At 54.1% G+C, this 24567-nt stretch overlaps 1 protein-coding gene across 1 annotated transcript; it reads left to right on the top strand.

The window, feature by feature from the left end:
* Positions 1-1685: 1685 nt before the first annotated feature.
* On the top strand, positions 1686-23956 carry ADGRD2 (adhesion G protein-coupled receptor D2). The gene is made up of 25 exons (XM_051807508.1): positions 1686-1733; positions 1820-1880; positions 2556-2786; positions 2937-3590; positions 4213-4311; positions 4801-4886; positions 5246-5527; positions 5803-5914; positions 6249-6383; positions 6666-6777; positions 7397-7502; positions 7961-8016; positions 9111-9237; positions 9349-9452; positions 9903-10005; positions 10291-10444; positions 11216-11349; positions 11969-12084; positions 12972-13092; positions 17146-17187; positions 17391-17444; positions 17769-17910; positions 18334-18392; positions 20390-20420; positions 23784-23956. The coding sequence occupies exons 1-25, from the start codon at positions 1686-1688 to the stop codon at positions 23789-23791; spliced, it is 3177 nt and encodes a 1058-aa protein (XP_051663468.1). The 3' UTR covers positions 23792-23956.
* The last annotated feature ends 611 nt before the right edge of the window (positions 23957-24567 follow it).

Raw genomic sequence — 24567 nt, 5'->3', positions numbered from 1 at the left:
GCTGGAGGGGCGTCCCGGGGTGGGATGCGGGGCGCGGGGGCAGTGCGGGATGGGGGTGCGGTGATGTGCGGGGTGGGGGTGCCCCAGCCCCGCACCGCCCTGGGGACTCGGTGTCGCCGTCCCGCCGCCCAGCCCAGCCCCGCCGGGCCCGCGGGGACGGCGGGGCGAGCCCGGGGCGGGGAACGGCGGCGGCTTTTGGGAGCGCCAGACCCGGAGCAGAGCGGAGCCGGGCGGGCTGTGGGTGCGGAGCGGGGCGCGGGATGCTGTGCGGGATGCAGGATGCTGTGCGGGACGCGGGATGCTGTGCGGGATGCGGGATGCTGTGCGGGATGCAGGATGCTGTGCGGGACGCGGATGCTGTGCGGGATGCAGGATGCTGTGCGGGATGCAGGATACTGTGCGGGATGCGGGATGCTGTGCGGGATGCGGGATGCTGTGCGGGATGCAGGATGCTGTGCGGGGCGCGGATGCTGTGCGGGATGCAGGATGCTGTGCGGGATGCAGGATGCTGTGCGGGATGCGGAGCCGCGGTCCCGCTCTCGGTCTCCCCAGCCCCCGGGGCTGCTCTCCGCCGCCCCGCCGGGCTCTGCGCTGCCCCGCGGCCGCACCGGGGCTCGGCCCTCCCGGGCTCCCCAGGGCAGTGCCAGACCTGGGTCACCGGGCACACCCCGCTGGGTCACCGGGAACGCCCCATTTTTCCTGGAAACCGGTTTCCAGGTTTCCTCTGATCCGTCTTGAGGGCCCTCCCTGGGGCTGCAGGTGCCGGGCTGAGGAGCGGGAGGTTGGCGGTGCCGTGTCTCCGTCTCTCACCCCTCAGAGAGGGTCCTGGAGCCGTGTTCAGTGTTTCCAAAGTCACTGCTGAACTTTGGAAGACTTTGTGAACACAGAGCCCGGGCTGCAGCCCTGATCTCCTCAGTCCCTTAGCAGCAAAGTGCTTCAGTGTGCTTTTACTGCGCACGTGGGAGAGCCCTGCTGAGAGCAGAGATCACTCCGGGCTGCGGCGCCACTGCCCAGAGACAGCTTTAGAGCTTGTTTGCATTGCCAGTTTCCATCTTTGTGTCTTTATGTACCCTCATCTGTGACTTTACTAGGTTTTTTACTGCCATAGCTCAGGGTTCCCTCCCCCTGGGGCAGAGATGGGGTGGTGGGAGCTCACCGCCAAGCCCTGGCCCTGGGCAGCTCTCCAGGACGGCTCCATGGTGCTGGGCTGTGTGTCTGGGCTCATGGAGGCTGGACTTACTGCTCTGCAGGGTCTGTTCTGCTGCTCTGTTCACGCAGGTTTTAAAAGCGACAAGAAAAACTGCCAGTGATGCAACACCATTTAATGATGCCATTTATGGTGGCTTTTTTATTTGATTAATGCAGATGAAGAGGCTCTGTGAACTTGCCTGTTTATAAATATCACACATCTGTATGCTTTATGCTTAATTATTTTGTATCCTGCAAACAAATGTTAAACTGAGACCTTGCATTCTTCAAGAAGAACTGGGAATTCTTTGGATAGGATACTACCCAGGACAGGTATTTCAGAGGGAGTTGTTTTCTCTTTTTTGATTCGAACCTTTCTGAGGAAAGCAGCTTTGTCTGGGAACTGCCTTTCTGCAGAATGCTTCTGTCTCTGCGATGCATCTCCAGTAATATTTTGTTTATTCCAGCAAAGAGTGAAAGCTTTCCACATGGTCAACATGTTCAAGAGAGATCTGAGACTTGATTCCTGGTTCTTCAGCTTTCTGGTGAGTTTTACAGTAATTTTTATAATTTCAGTATTTGAGATAGTATTAATGTTTTTGTGAATGTTACAACTCACCCTCTCCACCAGGTCAGTCTGTCCAGGAGTCTCCTTGCCTTTGCAGCCCTTGCCAAGAACCAGACTTCTAAAGGTTAGTGTTTTTATCAGCATTCTATGTGTTTACAAGCAACATCCAGCACAGAGAAATAAAAGGTGTCCAGTGGCAGAAACGAAGGTAAAGAAACTTTTTCTGTTTCCCTGCTTTGTGCCTGAAATGCTGTTTGCAGAGCTGAGTATTTGCCAGGCTGTTTGCTCAGCTGCTGCTCCGTGTGCCGCTGCAACTGCAAACAAAACAGGTTATTTTGTGCCTGCAAATTGCATCTGCAAGTGCAGAAGCTGGGAGGAGCTGGGAATTGGGGATAAAATGAGAAAATTAGTTTGTTCATAACTGCTTTAAACAAGCTTCCCTGAGGGCCATCCCTGGGCAAACCACAAAGAGCTTTTCCTTTGGGCTGAGCTCAGCATGGTTTGTGTGTCCCACAGGAGGGGCCCTGCTCCAGCCCTGGGCCAGGGGGCTGCTTTGGGAGCAGGCTCTGAGCTGTCCCTCACTTTAGGTCCAATATAGTCTGAGCTTGTCTATCACACTGTACCCACTGAATGGCCCAAGGGCTGGATGGGAAGATGAGCTCCTGCCATCAGCTCCTCCAGGATGCACCAGGCAGTGTTTGTAACTGCCTGGGGATGCTGTGAGAGACTGACCCCATGTGGGGCACGAAGGTGGCTTGGAGAGGCTTCCTGTTTCCCCACATTATGTGTCTTTCTCCAGGTTTTGCTCCTGTCACGATTGAGACCTCAAGACACACATACGAGTATGTGGCCACTGCCTTGGACTGGTGGCATGCTGACAGGTACTGTGAGCAGCACTTTGCTCAGCTGCTCTTTGAACCCCAGCACAGTGAGCAAGATTCCTTCAGCAAGCTGCTGCAGTCCCACCACATCACAGGTTCTGTCTGGCTGAAGGAAAGGGATGGTGTCCTGCACAAACCAAAGAGGAGACGTGAGTATAAGTGGACATGGGCTATTTGGACACTTGTTTCTTTACTGCTGGATTCAGAAAAATCAGACTGGAAAAGTTTCACTTGTTTTTTACTGTGACTTTATTGGCCCTCGCTTCTTCCCTCATGCTGACTGAAATGTCTCCTTCCAGGAGGCCACAGCGTACCAGTCCTGGTGTTCAGAGACAAAACAGACACAAAGTACGTGAAGGTGCTCTCTGACTTCCCAGCCCTGCCTGCTGTCACAGCCTGTGCCCACCTGCAGTGGGACACCAGGACCCAGGAGATCGCCACCATCTTCTCCTACGCTGTGCCAGCTTTCATCAACGAGTTCCAGCTCCGGGGCTTCATGGACGAGGAAGGCTTTGTCCGTTTTGCTCTCATAGTCCATGGGCACCATTCCCCGTACCTGCCCGTGTTCCGTGCTGACGGACAGTGGCATCACTTCTGCGTGACCTGGCAGCAGGAAAACGGGACCTGGGCCATCTATGCCGATGGGAAAAGGAGGGCATCTGCCAGTGGTTTGTGTGCTGCAGGACCAGCTGCCCCCCAAGCCATCTACGGCCAGGGGACCTTCATCATTGGGCAGGACCAAGATTCCCTGGGGGGCACCTTCAGGGCGAAGGAGTCCTTCAGTGGGAACATCACTGACTTACACATCTGGCAGAAAGTCCTCAGCACGGAGCAGATTGAGAAGGTTCGGTCGTGCTGGGTCCCAGAGCAGGACCTTGTGTTTGGGTGGAGCTCAAACGCGCTGGAGCTGGAGAGCTCCGTTCAGACAGTGACCACCCAGCTTCTCTGCCCAGGTGAGACTCACTACCCTCACTCAGCACACAGGGACAGTCTGAGAAACCAGTCCCATCCTTAGAGAGGGAATTTGGTGCAGTTGGTAGAATGATGCTTCTCCTTGGGGAAAAAAAGCAGCAGCACATTCAGAGCTGGGCTGGATGTGTACAATTTACAAGTTGTACTGGAAGTCACAGTCATCACAAAACCCTTGGTCACTGGAGAGCCCTGCAGTGCCCCTGGCACAGACAGCTGCTCAGATGTCCTGAGCTAATAATGGGATTCTTCTTCTACTTCCTTGGCAGAGATGTTTTTCCCCAGGGTTTGCAGCCAGTGCTTCATTGCTCTGCTGGGAGGGAGGAATTGGGCTCTCAGCCAGGCTGGGGGGACAGTACTGATCAGTCATGAACTCAGGACCTGGCACTGCCCTCTCCCAGTTCCCTCTGGAGAGGGGGTACCAGCTGGGAGCAATTTCTGAGCCCAGTCCCGGCTCTACTCTGGTTCTGAGGCCACCTAAGGAGCAGCCCACAGTGTCTGTCATACTGGGCTTTGTGGATTGCTGCAGGATATTGCTGTGGATACCTGCTGGGGATGGCATGTCCCTGGGAGACCTGGCCCTTCTGACTGTGTGTGTTTCCACAGGGCCTGTCGAGGAATGCCGAGTTTTGGAAGTTGGCAGCAGTGGATTCAGTTATGCATCTTGTTTGCAGACTTTGCCTTTCATCTGTCAATACAGAAAAGGTACAGCATCTGTTAGTTATTCATTCCACCACACGCACTCCTGGAGATCCAGGCTGGGGTGATGCCCAGGGTTGGGAAGGCCTCATGACTGCTCTGAAGGGATGACATGCAAACCCTGCTGTAGTTGGGACTTTGCTCCAGTTGCCTGTGCTCTGACAGGAGGTTTTGCTATTCCCCAACTGAGCAGTGGTTTTACACATTCCATGGCTTCTGGATGCAGTGCTGTAGAGTGCCTCCCAACCCAGACATCTCCAGACTCCTTGGCTGGGGGAATATGGGGGAAGGCAGAAAAAGGAGTGTCAAACTGTCTGTCCAGATGGGATCTGGTGCTAGAAATAAAATACAGCTGTGAAGTCTCCTTGTCCTGCCTGTCCTGCAGACATAGCCACCATCTGAGGACCATTCCCCAGGCTTTGAACATGGCATGTGTTAACCACACTGCTGGGCAGCACGGCAATGGTTTTGCTTCTGGTTCTGTTTTGTTCTCAGATGCATACTGGCAACTGAAAAGAGCCCAGCTGGAGTCCAGCCACTCGCTTGTCAGCCACGTGAACACACTTGCAGCGAGGTCTGTGGTGAGTCCTGCAGCCCCAGCAGTGGCAGGTGACACCCAGAGCAGGGAGAAGCTGTTGGGGTGGACGTGCTGGCACCTGCTTCTGTTTGAGGTCACTTTGCCAGCAGTTGTGCCTGTGACCTTTTCTGATCTGCTGTTGGAGATTGTGACCAGTACAGCTGTAATTCATGCTGTGAGCAAACAAGCAAAGTGTTGCTTCAGGCTGACTTGTCCTGCCGAGGCTGGGAGCCTGGACAAGGGATCCCTTCCCCAGGATATGCCTGGCTGGCCAGACGGGCATGAAGGGAATGGCCAAGGCACAGCTGATGGTCAGGCAGAGTCAGGGCTATGCACTGAACTAAACCATCTTTTCCATGGCAGGTTCCTGACAGCATCTTCACGAGTGGTGTCCAAGACATGAACCTCTCTGTGGCTCTTGGTGCTCTTGATGCCTTGGCAACAGTTCTGAGGGAAGGAGAAATGTCCACGCTGGAGCCCTCTGACCTCCTGGAAGTGCTTCAATTGCTAAAGCAAGTTTCAGATGTGGAAGTGCAGGAGGGAGATGACCTGGAGATGTTGGAGCAGTTGGGCCAGTATTATATGGAAGTGACTGAGTTAATCCTGGAAGAGCAGAATACTGGGACGTGGTCGTCGGTCAGCCAGGTAATGGTGTCACCAGCAATCTGAATGCCATGTGCTTATTTAGTTATTTATTTCCATGTTGTTTTAAGGGCTTTTTATAAAGACCAGCAAATTTCTGTCATTGCCAGCCTTGTCTCTTTGCTGAAAGAACTGGGAACATCCTTTAGGGAAGAAATCACAGAAGAGCAAAGCCAAAGCCTTGAGTCCCAGTTTCTCTTTTCTTCTGCCAAGGACCAAACATTTAAGAAAACCCTTGTGAGCTGTGCTGGTTTCCATTGCTCTCTCTGTGTGTACAGGTTGTCAGAGGGCCCATGGCTGTTGTTGAACTCTGTGACAGAATGGTGTCACTCTTAGTCCCACTGCTGACTGCAGAGAGGACAAGGATCAGAGTCCAGCACAGGAATATTGGTGAGTGGCACTGCTAGAGCTGGGGGGGTATCTCACCAGGACCCAGATCAGTCACCCTGTCTGGTTCCCAGTCCAAGTCCACTCCTCGTCTGGCTCATCTGTTACTAACTCTACAGCCTGCTCCCCATTTCCCTGTGCAGAGTGTCACAGTGTGGGGCATCTCTCACATGGGAGAAGCTGAGCCCAGATGCACATGGTTTGCACTGAAAGGGACCTGTCTGCTGTCACTGTGGGTCTTGGCTGGGGTTGTAGTGTCCTTGTGGTACTTTGCTGTAGCAGTAGCTCTGGAGGAAGGCTGAACCCTGGTTCAGCACCTGATTTTACCCCTGCCCAGGGATGGAGGTGAGGGAGCTGGAGCTGAGTGGGCAGGAGCTGAGTGATGAGTCATACGTGGTCCAGACTGTCGAGAAGGGCAGGCATGACTTCATCGAGGTTCCTGAAGAAGAAATGCAAAGACTGAAAGCCAGAGGTTGGTTATGACACCTGAGCTTCCCTGGGTCTCCCCTTGGGACTTCTGCAGCACCTTCCTTAATGGCACAAACTGTTTGCCCTGACACGTGGTCTGGAGAAGTGTGGGGAGGGAAAGCCCTTGGTGACAGGGAGATGGGCTGTGGGGGAGAGGTTATCTACAGCCTCTCTACAGACACGGCTTGGAGCTGAGGGTGTTCTGGCCTCCACTATCACCCCCAGATTAGGGCAGTGGTGCCCAGAGCTGTGTGCCTTTCCCTGCTCCCATGCTCTGTCCCTCCAGGTCTCCGCAGGGTCACGATGAAGAACCTGTGGTTTGGCTACGGGGCCCTGCAGCGCTGCCTGTCTGGCTCTGCTGTGTCCCAGCACGTGGCTGCCTCTGACGGGGGATACAAGTGAGTGGAACACACCCCCTGTGCCCCAGGGCTGTCCTCAGCAGCACGGCAGAGCTCATTTCTAAGTCTGCATTGAGTCTCTGAGTCCCTCGATTTTGGGGTCACCTCCACCCTGACCCACCCCAGCCCTGGTGCTGCCTGTGTGTCGGGATGCACCATCGTGTCTCCTGTGTGCCTCTGGTTCCCCTGGGGCGACCAGCTCTGCTGGGATGGCTGGGCACTGCTGCAGGGTCCCCTCTGGCTGGGGCAGAAGGCGTCTCTGGAGGTGGTGGCGCTGGTGGCTCCCGGAGCGGCGGGAGCTCCGAACACTAGGTGGGGATGGCCACCCGCACATCCCCGCACATCCCCGCACATCCCGCACATCCCCGCACATCCCCGCGCACCGGCGCCTCCAGCTGTGCCCGGCTGAACCGCCCGGGATGCTGCAGTGCCTGTCCGCAGGGTCACCTCCCGCGCTGGGGGGGTTCTGTGTGCCGGGTGTCCCAAGGGACACATTGTGCCCCGTGCCCAGGCGGCACTGACGCCCTCCAACAGTGATCTGTCCTGTGGGAGGTGAGATCCCATTTGCTCAGCACGCCCTGAGCTTCCCGTGCCTGTGAGCGGCATCCTTTCCTGGCAGGTACGTGAGCACTGCCGTGGGCACTGCTGTGATCTCATCCACGCTGCTCTGCAACTACCAGGAGATCAGCACGTCCGTGCGCTACCGCCTGCAGCACCGGGCACAGGTACCGGGGAGGGGCTGTGCTCCCCCCCCCTCCAGCACCCTGTCTGGGTACCCCGGGGAGGGGCTGTGCTCCCCCCACCTCCAGCACCCTGTCTGGGTACCCCGGGGAGGGGCTGTTCTCCCCAGCCATCTCCAGCACCCTGTCTGGGTACCCCAGGGAGGGGCTGTGCTCCCCAGCCACCTCCCAGCACCGTGTCTGGGTACCCCGGGGAGGGGCTGTTCTCCCCAGCCACCTCCCAGCAGCCTGACCTGGCTGTTCCCAGCCATGGCTCAGCACCCCAGAACTTTGGGACTTTGGGGTGTCCCATGCCCAGGGCTCTTCCCCTGACTCCTGTGTCCCTGGGGAGGGGTTTGTTCTGTGCTGGCAGAGCCTGTTACAGCCCAGTGAGTGAACTGCACCCATCTGTGTGCAGCCACATCTGTGTGGCTGTGTGACCTCTCTCCCCTCTCTGCCTGCAGGACCTGCCTGATATGCTGGTGTGGCCCATCTGTGCCTTCTGGAACTTCAGCCTCAGGTGCCTTGTTTCAGTTTGGGTCCCCAGATTTATGAGATTTTATTTCCACTGGAAAACCAAACACCACAATATAAATGTAATGGTAAGAGTAGGGATCTGGAATTCTTTGCCTCCTTTGCACGCTGACATCCTCTGTCTGCTGGAACAAAGTGCTCCCCTGGGAAGGTTTCCTTTGGAGAAGTCACTCACAAGAGAGTGACCTCTAATGAGGTATCTATAACTAAAATGGAAAGCCCTAGTTAATTATGATCGTTGCCTGTGACAAAGAAGAGTTGGTCCAAGATATATGGCCCAAAGACACGCAGGACTCCCAGCCTCATAAATCCTGCCTGGCACTGGGATGTGTTTTTGCTGAATGTCACCACAGTGAGAACACTGAGGCTGCGATATATTATGGGTTGGTGATTAAGTCATTCAAGAGCAAAAAACCTCCTTACAGTCCCAGACTTGTAACAGGCATGGATCAGTTTGGGGAGGGTGGGAAGAGGGTGTTTTTGGAAGCAGCTGGTTACTGTCCAAACGGTCCCACCAGTGCTGCCCTGACTCTGACCTTCCCGTGGTACTGGGGAGGCTCAGAGGGGCAGTGCTGCCAGTGGGGACAGAGCTGCCTGCTGCAGCTGTGGTCCCTGCCCCAGAAATTCAGATGGGGATCTTTGCTGATGACTTGGACAGGCTGGCTTGTCCTGAGGATCCAGAGACCAGTGGCACCGCACAGGGTTTGTGGCAGACTGGGCTGGTGGACGTGGTCAGACATGCCTGGCCCAGGGATGCTCTCTGAATGGGCTGTACAGGGAGCTCTTCCCAGAGCTGTGCAATTACTGGATTCTGTTTGAAGCTGTGGTGGCTGAACTCTGGTTTTTAATGCACAAATTGACACTAGATCTATTTTCCTTTGCGTGCCTGCTGGATAAGGCAAAGCTGCTGAGACACAGGATGAGCCAAAGGGAAGTTCATATTGAGACCTGTCTCTGATACCCTCATCTTCCTCCTTTCAACACTCCTTCTTCTGGGAGAATGAAATTCCCTTCATGCCTTGGCCCTCTGTGGCAGTGGGTGGTAATTTCCGTGTGTTCTCTCTGGTTTTGCTGTGTTAGCCCAGATGCTGGTGGGATGTGGTCCACAGCTGGCTGCTCTGTGGTGACGTCTCTCCAGGACTCCACTGCCTGTTTTTGCAACCACACCACGAATTTTGCCATCCTGCTGCAGGTGTATGAGCTGCAGGTATGTGAAGAGCCTTTCTCTGCCACCCTGTGGGGTGGATGCCAGGACTGAGAGCAGTCTGGTTAATTCAGATGGGGCTTTGTGCCTTCTGTTGTTTCATGGCTGGAGCAGATGACCGCCAAGGAGGAGTTCACACTGCAGACCTTGACTTTTATTGGATGTGGAGTTTCCTTCTGTGCCTTGATAGTCACCTTCATTTTGTTCTTGGTGGTTCGGTAAGAAAAGTCTGGGCACTTGTAGCCATCTCTGTATTTTCTGCTTGGTATTTTACTTCAGAACCTCTGTCAGGGGAGTGGTTGGAGAGGGGGTGCAGCCCTGGTTGTTTCTGTGGAGATGCTCATGTGAGCTGTGCACACACCTGGGTGCTCGTGGCGAGATTTTTATCCGTGACTAACAATGTTTACCATAAAAGCTGCTCTGCTAGAATTAATTTTTATAAAATAAATGAAGCAAAGACTGTTTCTTTTATTGCCAACCATTCTGTGTCACTTGGTTAGCACGGGGATCTGCCTTGTGAGCACAGCAGTGGCTCCTCCAGTCTTTGCAGTGAGTGGCAGAGAGATCACAGGTCACCTGGGCAGGTCTGCACAGCCCAGCGAGGGCAGGGAGGACGTGGGCACCCCTTTGTCTGGCTGCAGCTCAGGGCTGCCCCTCTCCTTCCTCAGTGTCCCCAAGAGTGAACGGACAGCAGTGCACAAGAACCTGATCTTTGCATTGGCTACAGGAGAAGCTCTGCTCATGTTAAGTGAGTTGGCCAAGAGCAACCAGGTGAGCTCAGCAGGAATGTCCTGTTCCACCAACAGGGCCAGGCCTGCTCCAGCACCACTGTCAGAGCAAACAGAAGCGTAAACCCTTTCATTAATTACCTGTAACTGGCACCTAGAACTGTGTCTCTGTGTTTATATATGCACTGTGCAATCCCTCAGGAAATTCACTGCTTTTCTGACACTTCGTTTCTGACCAAAAAATCCTTCTGGAAATTTAAGTAGTTATAGAACAGCAGCACACAGTTCTGTCCCCTTCTGAGTCCTCTGCTGTGTGATTTCTCTCCAGGTGCTGTGTTTCATGGTCACTGCCTTCCTGCACTTCTTTTTCATGGCAGCCTTCTCATGGATGCTGGTAGAGGGGCTTCTCCTCTGGAGCAAGGTGGTAGCAGTCAACATGAGTGAAGACAGGAGAATGAAGTTCTACTACGTGACAGGCTGGGGTATCTGCACACTCCTCTGCCTTGGGTCCTCAGGAAAATGTTCTTTTTCTTTGTCTATTGAAAGTTTTAATAGGAGAGATTCCCAAATCTTTGATTTCGTTTAATATGAGAGCTGGGTGCCACTGCTCTGCAGAGGCTCTCTTGAGTTATGTGTCAAATTGCCAGTCTTAGAGTACAAGTTAAACAGCATTTCTGTTATTTTTCTAAATGCAAGAGTTGAACACAAAAAAAAAGGGAGGGGAGATTTATGGTATGTTCTTGTTCTTGGAGAGCATCTCTACTGTCTGCTAGTAATTAAAATATAAATACCTTCCTGACTTACCACCCTTTAATCTGAGGGAGCCCTTTAGGGACATAGAATTCATTTGAACAAGCTGACTTTTGTATCATAGGAGCCTCTCAAGGTCCGTGCTCCTCACAGAGCACACGCCTCGTTGGGCACTGGGCAACCACTTCAAGTATTTTGGATTGTTTTATGTCTTTGATTGTCCATTTTGTTAAAAAAGCAATCCAAAGAGTAAATTGCTTTGGTCAGGACTCAGGACTTGGAATGCTTTATACCTCAGAGAATGATGCTGACAGCTTGTAAATCTGGCCCTGCAGAGCCAGGACAGATTTCAGCTGCAGGGAATTGATGTTGCTCGTGGGGTTTTGGAGGCTCCTGCTGGAGCGTGTCTGGTCACAGGGGCTTTGAAGCAACTGTCTGGTGCACAGTGCCCTGTGTGGAGCATCTCTGCTTTTCCTGGGTTTAACCTGTGGTTTTTTCTGCAGGTCTTCCAGTCCTTATTGTGGGGGTGACCCTTGCAACTTCCTTTAACAAGTATGTGGCAGCAAACCACTGCTGGCTGAACATGCAGACCAACGTCATCTGGGCCTTCGTGGGTCCTGTGCTCTTCATCCTGGCTGTGAGTGCCAAACCCTGCTGGGAAGGGGTGATTCCTTTGGGTCTGGTTCTAGAAAAGCATTGCAGAGGTAGGGGTGCCAGCACCTGCTCAGGGGTGTAGCTCACAGGGCTTGTGCCTGCTGCTTCCATAGGAAAAATGTTGTTATGCTTTATACAGACTTTCAAAACACAAATAAATCTCTTTAATCAAAGCAGCTTTTTGATAGGAAAAAGTGCTTGAAGAAAATTTTGCTGACCAGTTCTTGTGTTGGCTGTTCAATTAGGAATGCAGATAAATGTGTAGGCTGACTGTGACATTGCCTTAGCTAGAGGTCTGATTTAATTATGAGAACATCTAAATCCTTGAAGTAGTGTCAATACCTTTATACAAAACATAGCAGAGAAAAGGGCAGTGTTTAGGAGATCCTGAATAGACACTTAACAGGGAAGACATTCCGTAGGAAAAGTTTTGGGATAAGTTTTCTAGATTTCATATGTGTTTAAATAGCTCTGTGAAGTCTTTGGTTCACTGCTTTCTTGGTACTGATACTTTTCTCCCCAAGTTCTGACACTAACTCCCAGCAGAAAACGTCTCCCCTGCTGGAGCTGAGCCCCTGTGTGCAATGGCTCCTCCCTGGCAGGTGAACACCTTCGTGCTGCTCCGGGTGGTGACGGTGACAGTGTCCAGTGCTCGCAGGAGGTCAAAGATGCTGACACCCAACAGCAGCCTGGAGAGCCAGATCGGGGCACAGATATGGTGAGCAGGGAAGGGGCTGCTCTGGCTGTGAAATATCTGAGGCAGTGATAGATATAGGGAAGAAATTCTTCCCTGTGAGGGTGGTGAGGCCCTGGCCCAGATTGCCCAGAGAAGCTTGGCCAAGTGAAAGACTGAATTGTGGGAGTCAGGGCAGAAGGGATTCCCTCCCCCAGGGTAGCTGTGCCTCACCCAGAGGCAGTTTGGCTGCTCTAATGCCTGTGCCACTGAGCAGCTCAGCCAGCACCTTCTACCTCAGAAATCCGGTGCTGGACTCCATCTGCACTCACACTCCTAAACCTCACCCCTTTGGGATGGGAGACCCTTGGCAGTGCAAGCCTGGGACTTGGTGGGTTGAAAGTAAGGCTGGTGGGGGCTACACACAGAGGGAATGAGGCAGTGCAGACTTCTGTAATCAGTCAATATTGAGAGACCTCTAAAAAACTGCTGCTTGAGTGATTCCTTTATCATCCCCTGTGAATCTTTATTGTTGTTTGCTGGCGCCGGATACCCTGCTAGACACGCATTGTTCCCCTGTAGCATAAATAAATTTTCCCAAATTTACAGAACCACAAAGATAGAGCATTGCTGGAGGGCAGGGTGACATCCATATACAAATAAAACAAATACAGAAGCTCGCCTTGTAGCAGAAATCGGGGGGGGAAATAGCTGTTTCCTCATGGCAAATGATGTCAAACAGCTCCCTTCTTGCTAACTTGCAGTGATAAAACAAAAGCAGGGGGGCATGCTAGGGGCTGGGAGATGAAATGTTTGGTTTTTCCCATCTTAACTTATTTTCTTTGCAAAGGAATTTGGTCCATAGCTACTGTCTTGTTAGTGTTTCATCTCTGAAATGTGCCTGGGTAACCCTGAGCTCTTCCTCCTGCCAGGGCCACGGCCAAGCCCGTCCTGGTGCTGCTGCCCGTGCTGGGGCTGACCTGGGTGTGTGGGGTCCTCGTCCACCTCAGCATCATCTGGGCCTATGTCTTCATCGTGCTGAACTCTCTCCAGGTGAGTCCTCACCAGGTGGATCCCCAGCTCACAGCCAAGCAGGTACCTGCAGTTTCTTGTGCTTCAGTGGACTTACCTGGCCTTGTAGCCACGGGCAATTGTCAGCTCTGAAGCCAGCCCAGCCTTCCAAGCCTCTGTGCTATTTTGTCTGAGGAAACTCAGTTCATCCTCCCAAGACATGAAATACCACTCTGGACACCTTGTTCATCTAGTGGCCCTTCAGCACCAGTCTCTGCAGCATCCTACTGATGCCACAGCTTTCCAGTTCAAATGTTGTTTCTCCTGTTGTTTCTTCTTTCTGACACCAGCGTGGCTTCAAAATGGCAGTTACAAACCGACATGCTCACAGGGAGCTTCATTAGAGTTTTTATTTGCCCTTCAATGGGTAATTAAAATGATACCTGTGCACTCAGATGGAGCAGACACCCCTCCTGCTGTTTGCCTCTGTCCTGCAGGACAGGGATGGGCCGTGGGTGCCACCATCCCTGTTAGAGCAGGGCTGTTTGTGGAGAGGGTCTCAAAGGTCACGTCCAGCCACAGTGTGCTTGGCTGCAGCTTAGATGGTGTGTGCCCTGGGAGGGGTGTTTCCCATCTGGCTCCTGTGCAGACGTGCTGAGAGGTCGTGGCCCCAGAATGGTAGGGGCAGAGCCACCTTCCCTTCCCCTGGAGCTCAGCTTTACTGCAGGGAGACCGGGCAAGAACTGAGACTCAAGGACTGAAAATCTTTGCCCCTGAAGTCCGTGCTGTCTGCAGCCACGCAGCCACTCACCTGGGATGCTCCCAGTGCTCAGTGGAGCTGCACTGGATGTGGTGGGAGGCAGGAGTGTTCGGTGGAACAGAGATGTGGGCTGGTGATCAGAACCTCACATGGGGCATCTAAGTGTGGGGGCTGTTTCTCGCTCTGACTTGCAAGACCTTGGGTGAGTCATGTCATCTCCTTCTGCCTCTTTATTCCTTTTTTGGTAGCATCACCTGGCTGCGTTTTCAAGGCTCTTTGCTTCTCTCTGCCATATTTCAGAGTCATGTTGTTAATAAGTTTATGTTAATAGGGAATTCTGTGGGGCAGCAAGTAACCCTGGTGCATAAAGCAACACTTAATATTTACTTCTGAGTTTACTGTTTTCATCAAAAGACTTTAAAGCTTTAGCCAGCCTGTGTGTGGTTAAGAGAGCAAAGCAAACTGTGTAAGTCCCAGCAGCTGGGAGCACTCAGTTCTGCACTGAGCTAGGACTGTTCCCAGAACCTTGGGATAGCTAAAACTCATGGTGGCAAAAAGTCCTGGAACATGTGCTTGTCACCTACTATTCAAAGCATCGGCAGAAGCTTTGCAAAGCTCGAGAGAAGGCAGCTGTAGATGGAGCTAGAGAAACACTGAACACCGATTAACACCACCAAACACCACTGCTCCCAGCACGGTCCCAGGGGGAACATGGAGCTCTCTGCAGGCAGATACTGGCAGCAGGGATCCAGCCAGCAGGGAACACAGCCGGGCTCAGTCCCACCCCCGGGGCTAAGGCTATGCCTGCATCAGTAGTGCCCGAGGGTCACTCCTGTCTCTGGGCACTGAGTGTTCAGGGTCCCCTGCCCAGTGCTTGATGACAAATCCTACTCCAGGGCATCAAAGTCAAGAGAGCAACTGGGCACTACTCTCCAAACCACTGGGATCCAAAGAGTTTTCCACCCGTGTCCCTGTTTTTCCTTTGGACTCCATAGGAATTGGCTCCTGCTCAGGGAGCAGCCGAGCTCACAGTGCTTCCCTCTGGCACGCTTGGCCGGTCCCAGCGCAGCACTGGCCAGCTCTGCAGGGGTGAATCCAGGCGTTATCACCACGTGCACAAGTTGGGTGGTTGCTCAGGGATGCTCTGCCTGTGGCTGGCGCTGCTCCAGGGCCGGGTGCTGCTCGCGCACATCCGTCGGTGCTGGGATGGGTGTTCCAAGGCCAGAGCAGGGCTGCCTCTCCACATCTCCTCTCCTAAGTGTATCAGAAGGGTGGCAGGAGGCCTGTGCTAATGGTAGTTGAATATAGCATCAGTTCTCCGTGCCTCCTCATGCCATGCTTGGGTTGTTGAGCAGGAGAACTCCAGGCTCAGTGCTGTGTGGACAGGCACAACTCTGCTGTGCTCCTTTGCCTCTGTCCCTTCATAACCAAGTTCAGGGCAATCTGCAGATTACCCCAGAGGAGAAATGCTAGTGGGAAGCTACAGAGTTAAAATAAAGCCATTTCAGCCCCCTTGCTCACTGTCTTATGGATCCCTCGGAATTCTCTTTTGGGCCAGTGTGTTTCTTCACTCGAGTCCTGAGAATCTGCTGCTGGGGTTGTTTGTTTGTTTGTTTTCTGTTTGTCTGTCTTCAAGGCTATTCTGTGCGTCCACACCAGACATGACAGCTCCTTCTCCAGCCAGGCAGCGCAGGAATCCAGCCAGGGACTGAGCAGCAGCAGGGAGCCTGTGGTGCTGTGCCAGAGGGGGCTGCAGTGGCTGTCCCGAGGCTGGGACCAGCCCCATTTGGGAGGTGGGAGCACCAGCACTCTGCCAAGCACTCAGCACTGTTAAACAGTGTTGGTTAAACCTGTCAGCTCCACTGGCACTTGGAGAGTGGGAAGGATGGTCCTGAGGCTGGCTGAGGGCAGGGGCTCACAGGCAGCTCACCAAGGAGGGTGGAGCAGGAGGTGGGGTTGTGCCCAGCTGGGTGTGTGGAGAGACAGGACGTGGCTGCTGGACAGACGGACACTAGGCAGGAGCATCCATCCTGCTCTGAGGGTCCCAGCACGTGCTGTGCCTTCGCCACAGGGCCAGGGCACGGTGGGCCTTGCAGGGAGAGGACAGCAGGCGGGTGGAAGTGTGGATGGGAGCAGAGGTAGGAGAGGGCTCCTCCAGAGCCGCGTCTCCGCTCCCGCCGCTGCAGCTGGGCCTCCTCTCCTTCCTCACTCTCCTCCCAGCCGACCTCTCCGCTCCCCCCTCCCCACGCTCATCCAGAATGATTCTTTCAAGGAAGACCTGCCTTGGCAGCCTGGCCAGAAATCTGGTCTGGGGGAGTGACCAGCATTGCTGGCTGAAGGACAGGTCACGGCACGGTGCCAGGGGGCTGCTACCATTGCGCCTGCCAAGAGCTCGCAGATGAGAGCAAGGCTCATTGAAGACAAGATGAATTGCATCTCTTGCTGCAGCTGATTTATCTAGCTGCGATAACAAAACACCCCACAGATATAACATAAATCTGGTGGGCTAGATAGGGCTGCTTTAAGGCCAAAATCGCTGGTCTGGAGCTGTAATTAGCCCCAGGCTGTGGCCCCCAGGCAGTGCTCACTCCAGCCCTGGCCTGGGTGCTTTCCCTGAGCACATCCTGCCCTGGGTCCAGACTGGGCCGAGCGTGTCATTGTTTGCTGGTCCTCAGTGTGTGAGAGGCACCACTGCTTTGGTGAGCAGGGAGGGTGGCTGGGACTGTGCTGCCATAGCCCTGTTGTGCCAGAGGGAAGGATTGTCCAGACTGGGCCTGAGCAAAACCTCTGGGTCCATCCTCACAGGGTTTGGGTCAGAGGATCCATCTCATGCTGTGGTCTGTCAGTGCATGGGACAGAGGAACCATCCCATCATCCTGCACATGGTCTGTGGGAGGCTGGCTAGAGCCCCCCAGGGTCAGTGCTCGGCAGAAAGGGAGGGCTGCTTCCCAGATTTCAGTTCTCCTAGCAATTAATTCCCGGTGGTTTCTGTTTCTGAGAACAGGAGGTGTTTCCTGGGGGATTTCACATGCATGAGTGAATGGGAGTGTGGGAGAGCTTGGGCTGGGGAAGTGGAGTGCCCGGTGAGAGATGCCCACTCCCCCCAGATGAAACGGGGGGAGGAGAAGGAAGAGGGGGTGGGGCAGGGACTGTCTCTGCTTTGGACCCTCTGTGAAGAGCCCGGTCTCGAGTGTGAAAGGCTGTCCCTGGCTGTGTTGTGCCCACCGTCTGTGCCAGTCTCACCCGTTCCAGTGCTCACCAAACCCATTTCCTCCACTGAAGGAGCACAAACCAGCTGTACATCTCTGACCCTTCCTCTGCTCTCTCCTTTCCAGGGCCTGTACATATTCCTGGTCTACGCAATCTATAACAGTGAGGTAAGAGATGCCCCTGGCTGGGTTCATCACAGCAACAGTTAATTAGCAGTTCACAGGTAGCTAGCTGGGTTTGTAGGAGTTGCAACAGGCAGCCCCAACTGTGCTTCTGGAACAGTGGCTGCTTTTTCTCCATGACTTGCTGGAGAATCTCTTGCTGTGATAGAACTGCTCTGGCCCTCTCTAATGTCCTTGCTCTGCTCCAGGTGAGGAATGCCATCCAGAGGATGAAGGACAAGAAGAAGGCCCTCTCGTTCACAGTAAGTTGGAAGGAATCCCTGCTGCCCCTTCATCCATTGGGCACTCACTGGAGAAGGGTCCAGCTGTGTCTTTGGTCTGGTTTGAGGAGATTATGTTGGAAAGAAGTCTTTTTTCTAACTTTTGTCTCCCTTCTTTGCAGTCCTGTTGGACAGCACAGACCCAAAGATAATCTATCCCAATTAGGCAGCAGCCTGCTGTGCCAGGGCAGGGTGGGAGCCAAAGTCCACAGTGCTGATGAAATCGATCTTTAAAGTTGGATCTGGATCTAGTGAAGACTCATGTTACAGTTTTCACTGTCCTGTGTCTCTTCCCTGTGATTACAGAACTGCTCTCATCCCATCAACTACTTATCAAGTCCAAGAAATACGACCTCCTGGGAGACAGGGAAGCTGGGTCCTGCAGCTGAGAGTGCCCTGCCGAGCCCTGCGCAGAAAGCCCCTCCAGTGAAGAACATCACCAACAGAGGTGGGGCATTGCTGTCACTGTTAGCCAGGCTGTGTGATGACAGGCAGTAAAATGTTATTCCCAAGGCTTGAATTTTAGTGCCCGTTCACCTGGCGCTGTGTTAACTCGTTTGCACTCTGTGTCCATGTGAGCACTCGGCTCTGGTGCTGCTGCTGCTGAAGGTGGGGGGCTTGTCAGCAGGTTAGGTAGCCCTGCATTCTCCTGAGGCAAAAAATCCGTGTTTGTGTCTTACAATGAATTTTCTGCAGAAGGACAGGCAAAGGTGGCAGTAGGAAATAGGGGGTTTAGCTTTGGGGGAAAAGTGTTTTGTATTCTCCAATCAGTTTGTGGGTGCAGTGGTACAGATAACCCGTTTGGTGCCTGTAAAGCATGAATATTTCTATTCTTTGGTCTCCAAACTCATTGTGCTACTTCACCCCGTAGGAAATTTTGGAGCCAAAATTCCCGTGGGAATTTCATCAATTATGTCACCTGAGAGACCGGTATGTAACGTCTGTTACCCTTCCACCTTCACCCTCAGACAGGGCACAGCAGTTCTGTGGGGATGCCCCCTGAGCTGGGGCTGGCCTGGGCAGGGACAGGCAGTGGGGACAGCAGGGGAGGGCACATTTCCAAGGGCAGGAGAGGAGGCAGCCCCAGAACAGCCGATTTCCAAGGCAAGGGCTCAGCCCTGAGCCGATGGGGAACCAGCCCCACTGCCATGGCAGGGGGTGGTTATTGCAGGGCTGTGCAGCAACAGAAGGTGCCAGTGAATTTGAACCATGAAGCACCAAACTGAGGTTGGCATGGATCAAGGCAGGAGACTTTTCCCAGGGACAGCAAATTAAATCAGGCAGCAGGAGCTTGCTGTCCCTGCCCTGGGCAAGTTGCTTCTGTCCCAGGAGGGCAGGCTGGGTTGTGCTGCCTGCAGAGGGATGGAGAGCTCAACAAGGCATGGCCTAAAGCAGGAAACAATTTAAATTTGACTACTGTACTGCCACTTCCATCTCCCACTATTGAAATGATCATCAGTCCTTGTGCACTTGACATACAAGTGCTGTAATTTCCTCAGAATAAAATCCAACACTACTTTCATGAGTCTCTCACTGAAGGATCTCTCTTTCCCTCTCTAATATTTATCCTTTGAAAACCTGTGTCACATAGACAGCTCTTATTTATCCAATAGATAATACTTCTATAGCTGGCATATCATTTTGAAGCCACTCAATAAAATCCATATTTCCATCTCTCATGATTTATATTGTGGTTAATGCTGTTCCTCCCAGTGTGCTGAACAACACCAGGACTTGGAAGCAGGTGATGCTTTTCCCAGCCAGCCAGGTGCTGGCTGTGTGAACTGGGGCCAGGGCTAAGCTCCTGGCACCAGATGTGAGACGTGGGACGCAGGGATTAGCCCAGGGGCCCGAGTTCCCTAAGGCAGGGGCATTGGGAGACAGCAGATCTCCTAAATGCCAAGGCCGTGGCATTTCTGAGCAGGCAAAGACAGAAAGTGCTTCCCACCATGTGAGGGTCACCGAGGGCTTTGCTGTATCTTTGCTGCATAAACATGTTTTTAATGTGCTTGTTTCCTTTTTGCCTACCGTGGGTGCAGCCAGGGCTGAGGCTGTGCCGGTGCCAGTGTCGGTGCCGCGGCAGCTCCCGGTGCCCCTGCGGGGTCGGTGTGAGCCCCGTGGTGCTGGGCTGGCACTGGGAGGGTCCGTCCCAGCCCCAGCCCCACCGCAGGGGTGGTGGGCACACTTGTGCCCCGTGTGGTGCCAGCCCGTGCTGGGTGGGGGCTGCTTTCTGCCTGCACAGGGGCTGCTGTCGGTGCTCGGCACTTATATAAGCCAGGGCTGTTTTTCCTGCTCCCCAGCTCAGTGAGTCATGGCACTCGCTGGAGGAGCGGCGGATTCAGAATGTCACTGGCAGCTGCACAATAGTTTGGATGAAGAGAAGCAGCTACTTAAAAACGTTTGAAAACACTTAAAATGACAAAACACTGAGCGAGTGAAGATACAAACACAGACGAGATGTTCTTCGTGTTTCAGCTTTTTTAAATGTTCTTTGGTGATATTTGTTGTTGTTGGACTGGGAATAGGAATTTCACATCTCCCAGAGCATTAACCAGCCCCTAAGCACAGACTGTGCAGGCTCTTTCCACCACAGCACTGAGGGACAGAGCTCCCTCTCCTCCTTTCCTGGATTCTCCTGTGGTGTCCAAGATGCTGTCCAAGCTGGTGGGTCACCACAGGGCTGGGAGGGTCCCTAGAGTGGGTGTGTGGAGCGGGGTGCCAGCTCACCGCTGCTGAGAGGCACAGCTCTGCCAGGGGCCCTTCCCTGGGGACAGGGATGAAGGCTCTGGTTCCCAGCCTGGTGGTGGCTCAGGGGTGGGACAGTGCTGGGGAGCCCTGCCTGGCCCCAGGGCATGTGGTGAGGGGCGACCAGCAGCAAAGCAGTCAGACCTGCACCTTCTGCTAACACATGTTCTCCCCTCTTTCAGGCCGTAGAGCTGACAGCGTTCAAATCCTCAGGTAACATTTACCTACATCATTTTCCGTCATTTTTGTTACTGCTGATGCTGGGTTGTGTGGTGGAGGGCTGCCCAGAGAGCAGCTGGTTTCTGCTGAGGCTTCAAGAATCATTTTATTTCCAAACTGCCCTGGTGGGTCCTGTCCTGGCCAGGCTGGTGGGATATCTGAACAGATGAGGGAGAGGGGGTGGAATATGGAGCCCCAGCAGCTCTGCCAGTGGCACTGCCTGTCCCGGCAGCACTGGTGGCTCAGCTGAGGGTACCTGTCTCTGGGCACCCCCCTGGTTTCTCCCCATGTCTCTGCACCTTTCTTGCTGCCCATCTGGGCCAGCTCTCACTGCCCACTGGCTCCCTGGGCTCCTCTGTGCCAGCAGAGCTGCGGGTCACAGGCATGGACAGGCATCAGAGGGGCAGGGGGGACCTGCAGGTACCTGATGCTGAGCTCTCTGCCTGCACCACCCAGCACAACTCCTTGGGGTGCAGCAGGGACCTGTCCTTGCTGCTGGGCAGGGCATCGGCTGCTTCCAGGGGTGGCAGCAGCTCTTTGCTGCCCTGGGGTATTTTAAACCAGCGGCTGCGGCAGAAAGTTCTGGCAGGTCCTGGGAGTGCCATGATCCCAAAGAAGGGAAGCCAGGGAAGGTGGGGTGTTCAGACAGAGCTGGATTTATGAGCTTAAAAGCAGCCATTTAGCATCTTCTGTTTCAGATTGTAGAAAGGCCAATGTCACCATGGAGGTGGGTAAAATTAAAACCAGAAATCCCTTCTAAGCCCCAGACCTCTGCTCGACAGCAGCACTGGAGAGAGGCCAGCCAGCCACAGCTCCCTGTTCCCTCCTCGGCTTCCCAGCCTGGCTTTGGGCAAATCTGCAGCTCCTCAAGAGACAAATGGAGCATATTTAGCTTTATTTTCTTTACCAACAGCTGCTGGGCACTCCCAGTGCTGCCAGTGCAGCCTCTGGATGGGGCCCGTCAGGCAGACAGAGCAGTGAGGAATGATCATATTTTTTCTGCATTGTGATATTTTCTTTTGTCAAGGGAAGCAGTGCATTAGCAGGTTTCTGATTTTGATCCACATGAAGTGTTTAAGCAGGGCATCCTCAGACTATTTTCGAGACGATGCCACCCAGAAGCAGTGCAGCTTTCCTCCTCCCAGTGGACACATGAGAAAGGCAGAAATGGTGGCACCCAGGAGTAGATGTGCCGCAGCATTTCAGGCATAGGAGCAGTGTCTCAGAGACAGCAAGGGCTGCACCCAGCACATGCATTTGTGCTCTGACCCACCTTCACCTGCTCCTGGATATTTTATGACCCACATGTGTTATTAAACTCCAACTGTGCAAATAGGTGGGTTGTTAAATTTGGGTTTATTTTCTCAGGTAGGCCCTCAGTGTGTTTTTAAAGGCCCGTGTCTGCCTGGAGGGTGATGGACACACCAGGCTGGGCTGGGTTGCCGTGGCCGTGCAGCAGGCGGGGTGTGCAGGGAGTGCTGAGCAGGGAGTGCTGAGCAGGGAGTGCTGAGCACGCCCACCCCCACCAGCCCCCCGAGCAGCTGCTCCACCTGGCCCTGGGGCCAAGGTACCCGTGGCTGGGCAGTCCTTCAGCCCGGGGTGAAGGAGAAGATCTTGAACCAGAAGAGCTCTCCTCTGTGCTCTCGTGCAGTGGAGCCGCGTGCGGCGCAGCGCCGGTGCCGGCCCCGCTCCGGGCTCAGCCACAAGTGCTTCCAGCCATTACAGCAGAGAATAAAAGGCCGTAGCACCCAGCTGCAGGGGTGCCTGGGGGACTCCAGGGCAGCTCAGCCTCTGCCTTCACAGCTTGTTCACAGAGCAAGGTGCTGTGGAGATCTTGGGTAAGAGATGCCAGGGTCAGCAAATCCAAAACCAAGACGTTGCCGATGAACAGGGACAGATCATTTCTGCTCAGACACCATCCCCTCTTCTAGTTGTTGTCTCCCAAATTGTTTAATGAAAAGAGACATATTTTCCTCAGGTATCTTTATTTCAAAGTTGCCAGCCCACTCTGATGAAAATGGTGCTGCCAGCAGCAGATCCTCTGGCAGAGCCAGCTGCCCCTCAGGGCAGTGGGGAGAGCTGGGGACAAGTCCATGGGTGTGCTCACAATCTCCCAGGGAAGTTGTGCTGAATCTGGACTGGGGTGCAGCTCTTGTCTACTCCAGGGCCTCAGCCATGCTCCTCTGAGAGTTGTGGGCATGGCACTGACTGCCAGCTCAAGAGATGGCCAGTGGGTCCATGGGGAGGTAGGAGATGAGGAAGAGGATGGATAAAACCCAGGTAAATCCCATGCTAATTTCAGAATTAGAGAAATGGGGAGTTTTGGGGTCAGAGACAGGCATGGGCTCTCCCCTTCCCAGTATCTGGGCACCCCCCACGAGGGCTCAGCTCACAGAGTATTTTCAGTAACAAGCTCCAGCCCAGCTGTAAAGAGCTGCCCTGTGCAGCGAGTGCTGCCGCCTTCATTGCACCCTTTTTGTGAGCAGGGGATGGCTGGGGGGGCTCACATATTTGCACAAACAATAAGTCCCATCTTCCTTGTCTTGGCAAACAAGGGCTCCAAGAGGCTTCCACATCCTCCATCTCCTCAAGTGATGGCTGCTTTGTTTCCCCACGATAATTTCATTATTCTGTTTGAATACATTTATATGTTGCTAAGCCACACATAGCAACGTGGATCTTGTCTCCACGGCCCAGCCTTCCTCTGATCGATACTGAGTAATTCTGCAACTCTCGCTGTATTGCGTTAAACAAGATTGGTTTCAGAATATAAGGAATTTATGAGTCTTTGGGATTCAAAGCCAGGCAAACGCCTGAGTGTCGTGGGGAGAAGCGCAGGGCCCCCCTGTGCCAACCCTGCTGGGCTGCCCTGTGGTGGGATCACTGCGGGTGCCACGGTCCTTCCCGATGGGCAGCGGGTCCCTTGTGGAGGAGGTGCAGCCCGTCTGCCATCGGCGTGTCCTGCCATGGCAGTGCTGGTATTTCCATTGAATCCCATTTCAAGCTCATCCTCCCGTGCTTTCAGCAGTGGGTGCTGTGCTCAGGCTGGTGACTGAGCAGGGAAGGTTTCTCCTACAGCCACGGCCCTGTGCATGGCTGCTGCTTTGGCTCCCTGCCCTAAGGACCGTGTTACAGAGACCCCAAAGGGGCAGGGGGGGCTCTGGGATGGCAGAGCTCTGCCAGTGACAGGCTATGCCAGACCAGTGCCACCTCCACCTGCTCTGTCCTGAGGCAGGTTTGGGCTGTGCTTTCTGCCCCTGTGCTGTGGGACCCCGCTCATGCTCCCACTGCCCTGGGAGGGTCCTCTGCCCTTCCCCTGCTGCCAACACAGCTGAGACTGTCTCTCTTTTGCTTTAGGTTTCTGAGAAGTTTCTGGGTGACAAGCCTACAACACTGAGGGTTTTCCAACAGTTGGGAAGGACGGCAGGTTGGAGGAACTGGCTTCCCCTGGAGGGCTGTCCTTGTTACCTGCACTTCTCCCCAGCAGCATGTGCAGGTGAAACCAAGGCAGGACTGGGGTACTGTGGGGTCTTGTGGGGTTTCGTCTGCTGCTGCTGATGGCTCTGCTCCTCTCCTGGGTGTGCAGCCAACAGCAGGGACTTGTGCTGGGGGTCCCTGTGGCTCATGCAGCCACTGCCAGGGCAGCCAAGGCTGGCCTGGGGAGTGCCCCATGTCACTGTCACCACCGGCAGCACTGGCAGCGTGGTTGTGTGCACTTGTTGCTGCTTCTAACAGAGCTCATTTAGCCTGGGAACCTGGAGCAGTGGGGTGGGAACAAGCCCAGCTGTGCCCGTGGCAGCCGTGCCCATGCTCTGTGCCAGCGAGGATGGCTGCCTTCCCCAGCCCCACTGCCGGCCCAGCACATCACTGTGCCAGGGCAGGGCTGGGGACAGGCTGCATAGGAAGCACATGCACTAGGGAAGCCAGCAGCTGGCTCCAGGCCTTTTCTAAACCAGCTGACATCAATAGCATCTTCTGCTGTTTATGACAAAAATCCTCTCCCTGCTCTTGCCTGGGCTCCTGCCCGAGCTCCTGCCTGGCTGGTGTGGCCCCTCCCAGCTGGGTTCTGTTTTCCCTCCCTGTTCTCCTGTTACCTCCGTAGTGTTTAGAGCACAGACAACGTGGTGGGGTTTTGCTGATT

This window comes from Manacus candei, unplaced genomic scaffold (genome assembly GCF_025592945.1).
Source record: "Manacus candei isolate 608988 ecotype Guabito, Panama unplaced genomic scaffold, ASM2559294v1 h1tg000071l, whole genome shotgun sequence".
Lineage (NCBI taxonomy): Eukaryota > Metazoa > Chordata > Aves > Passeriformes > Pipridae > Manacus > Manacus candei.
Note: the sequence above shows the minus strand (reverse complement) of the source record. Positions and strands in the feature narration are given on the sequence as shown.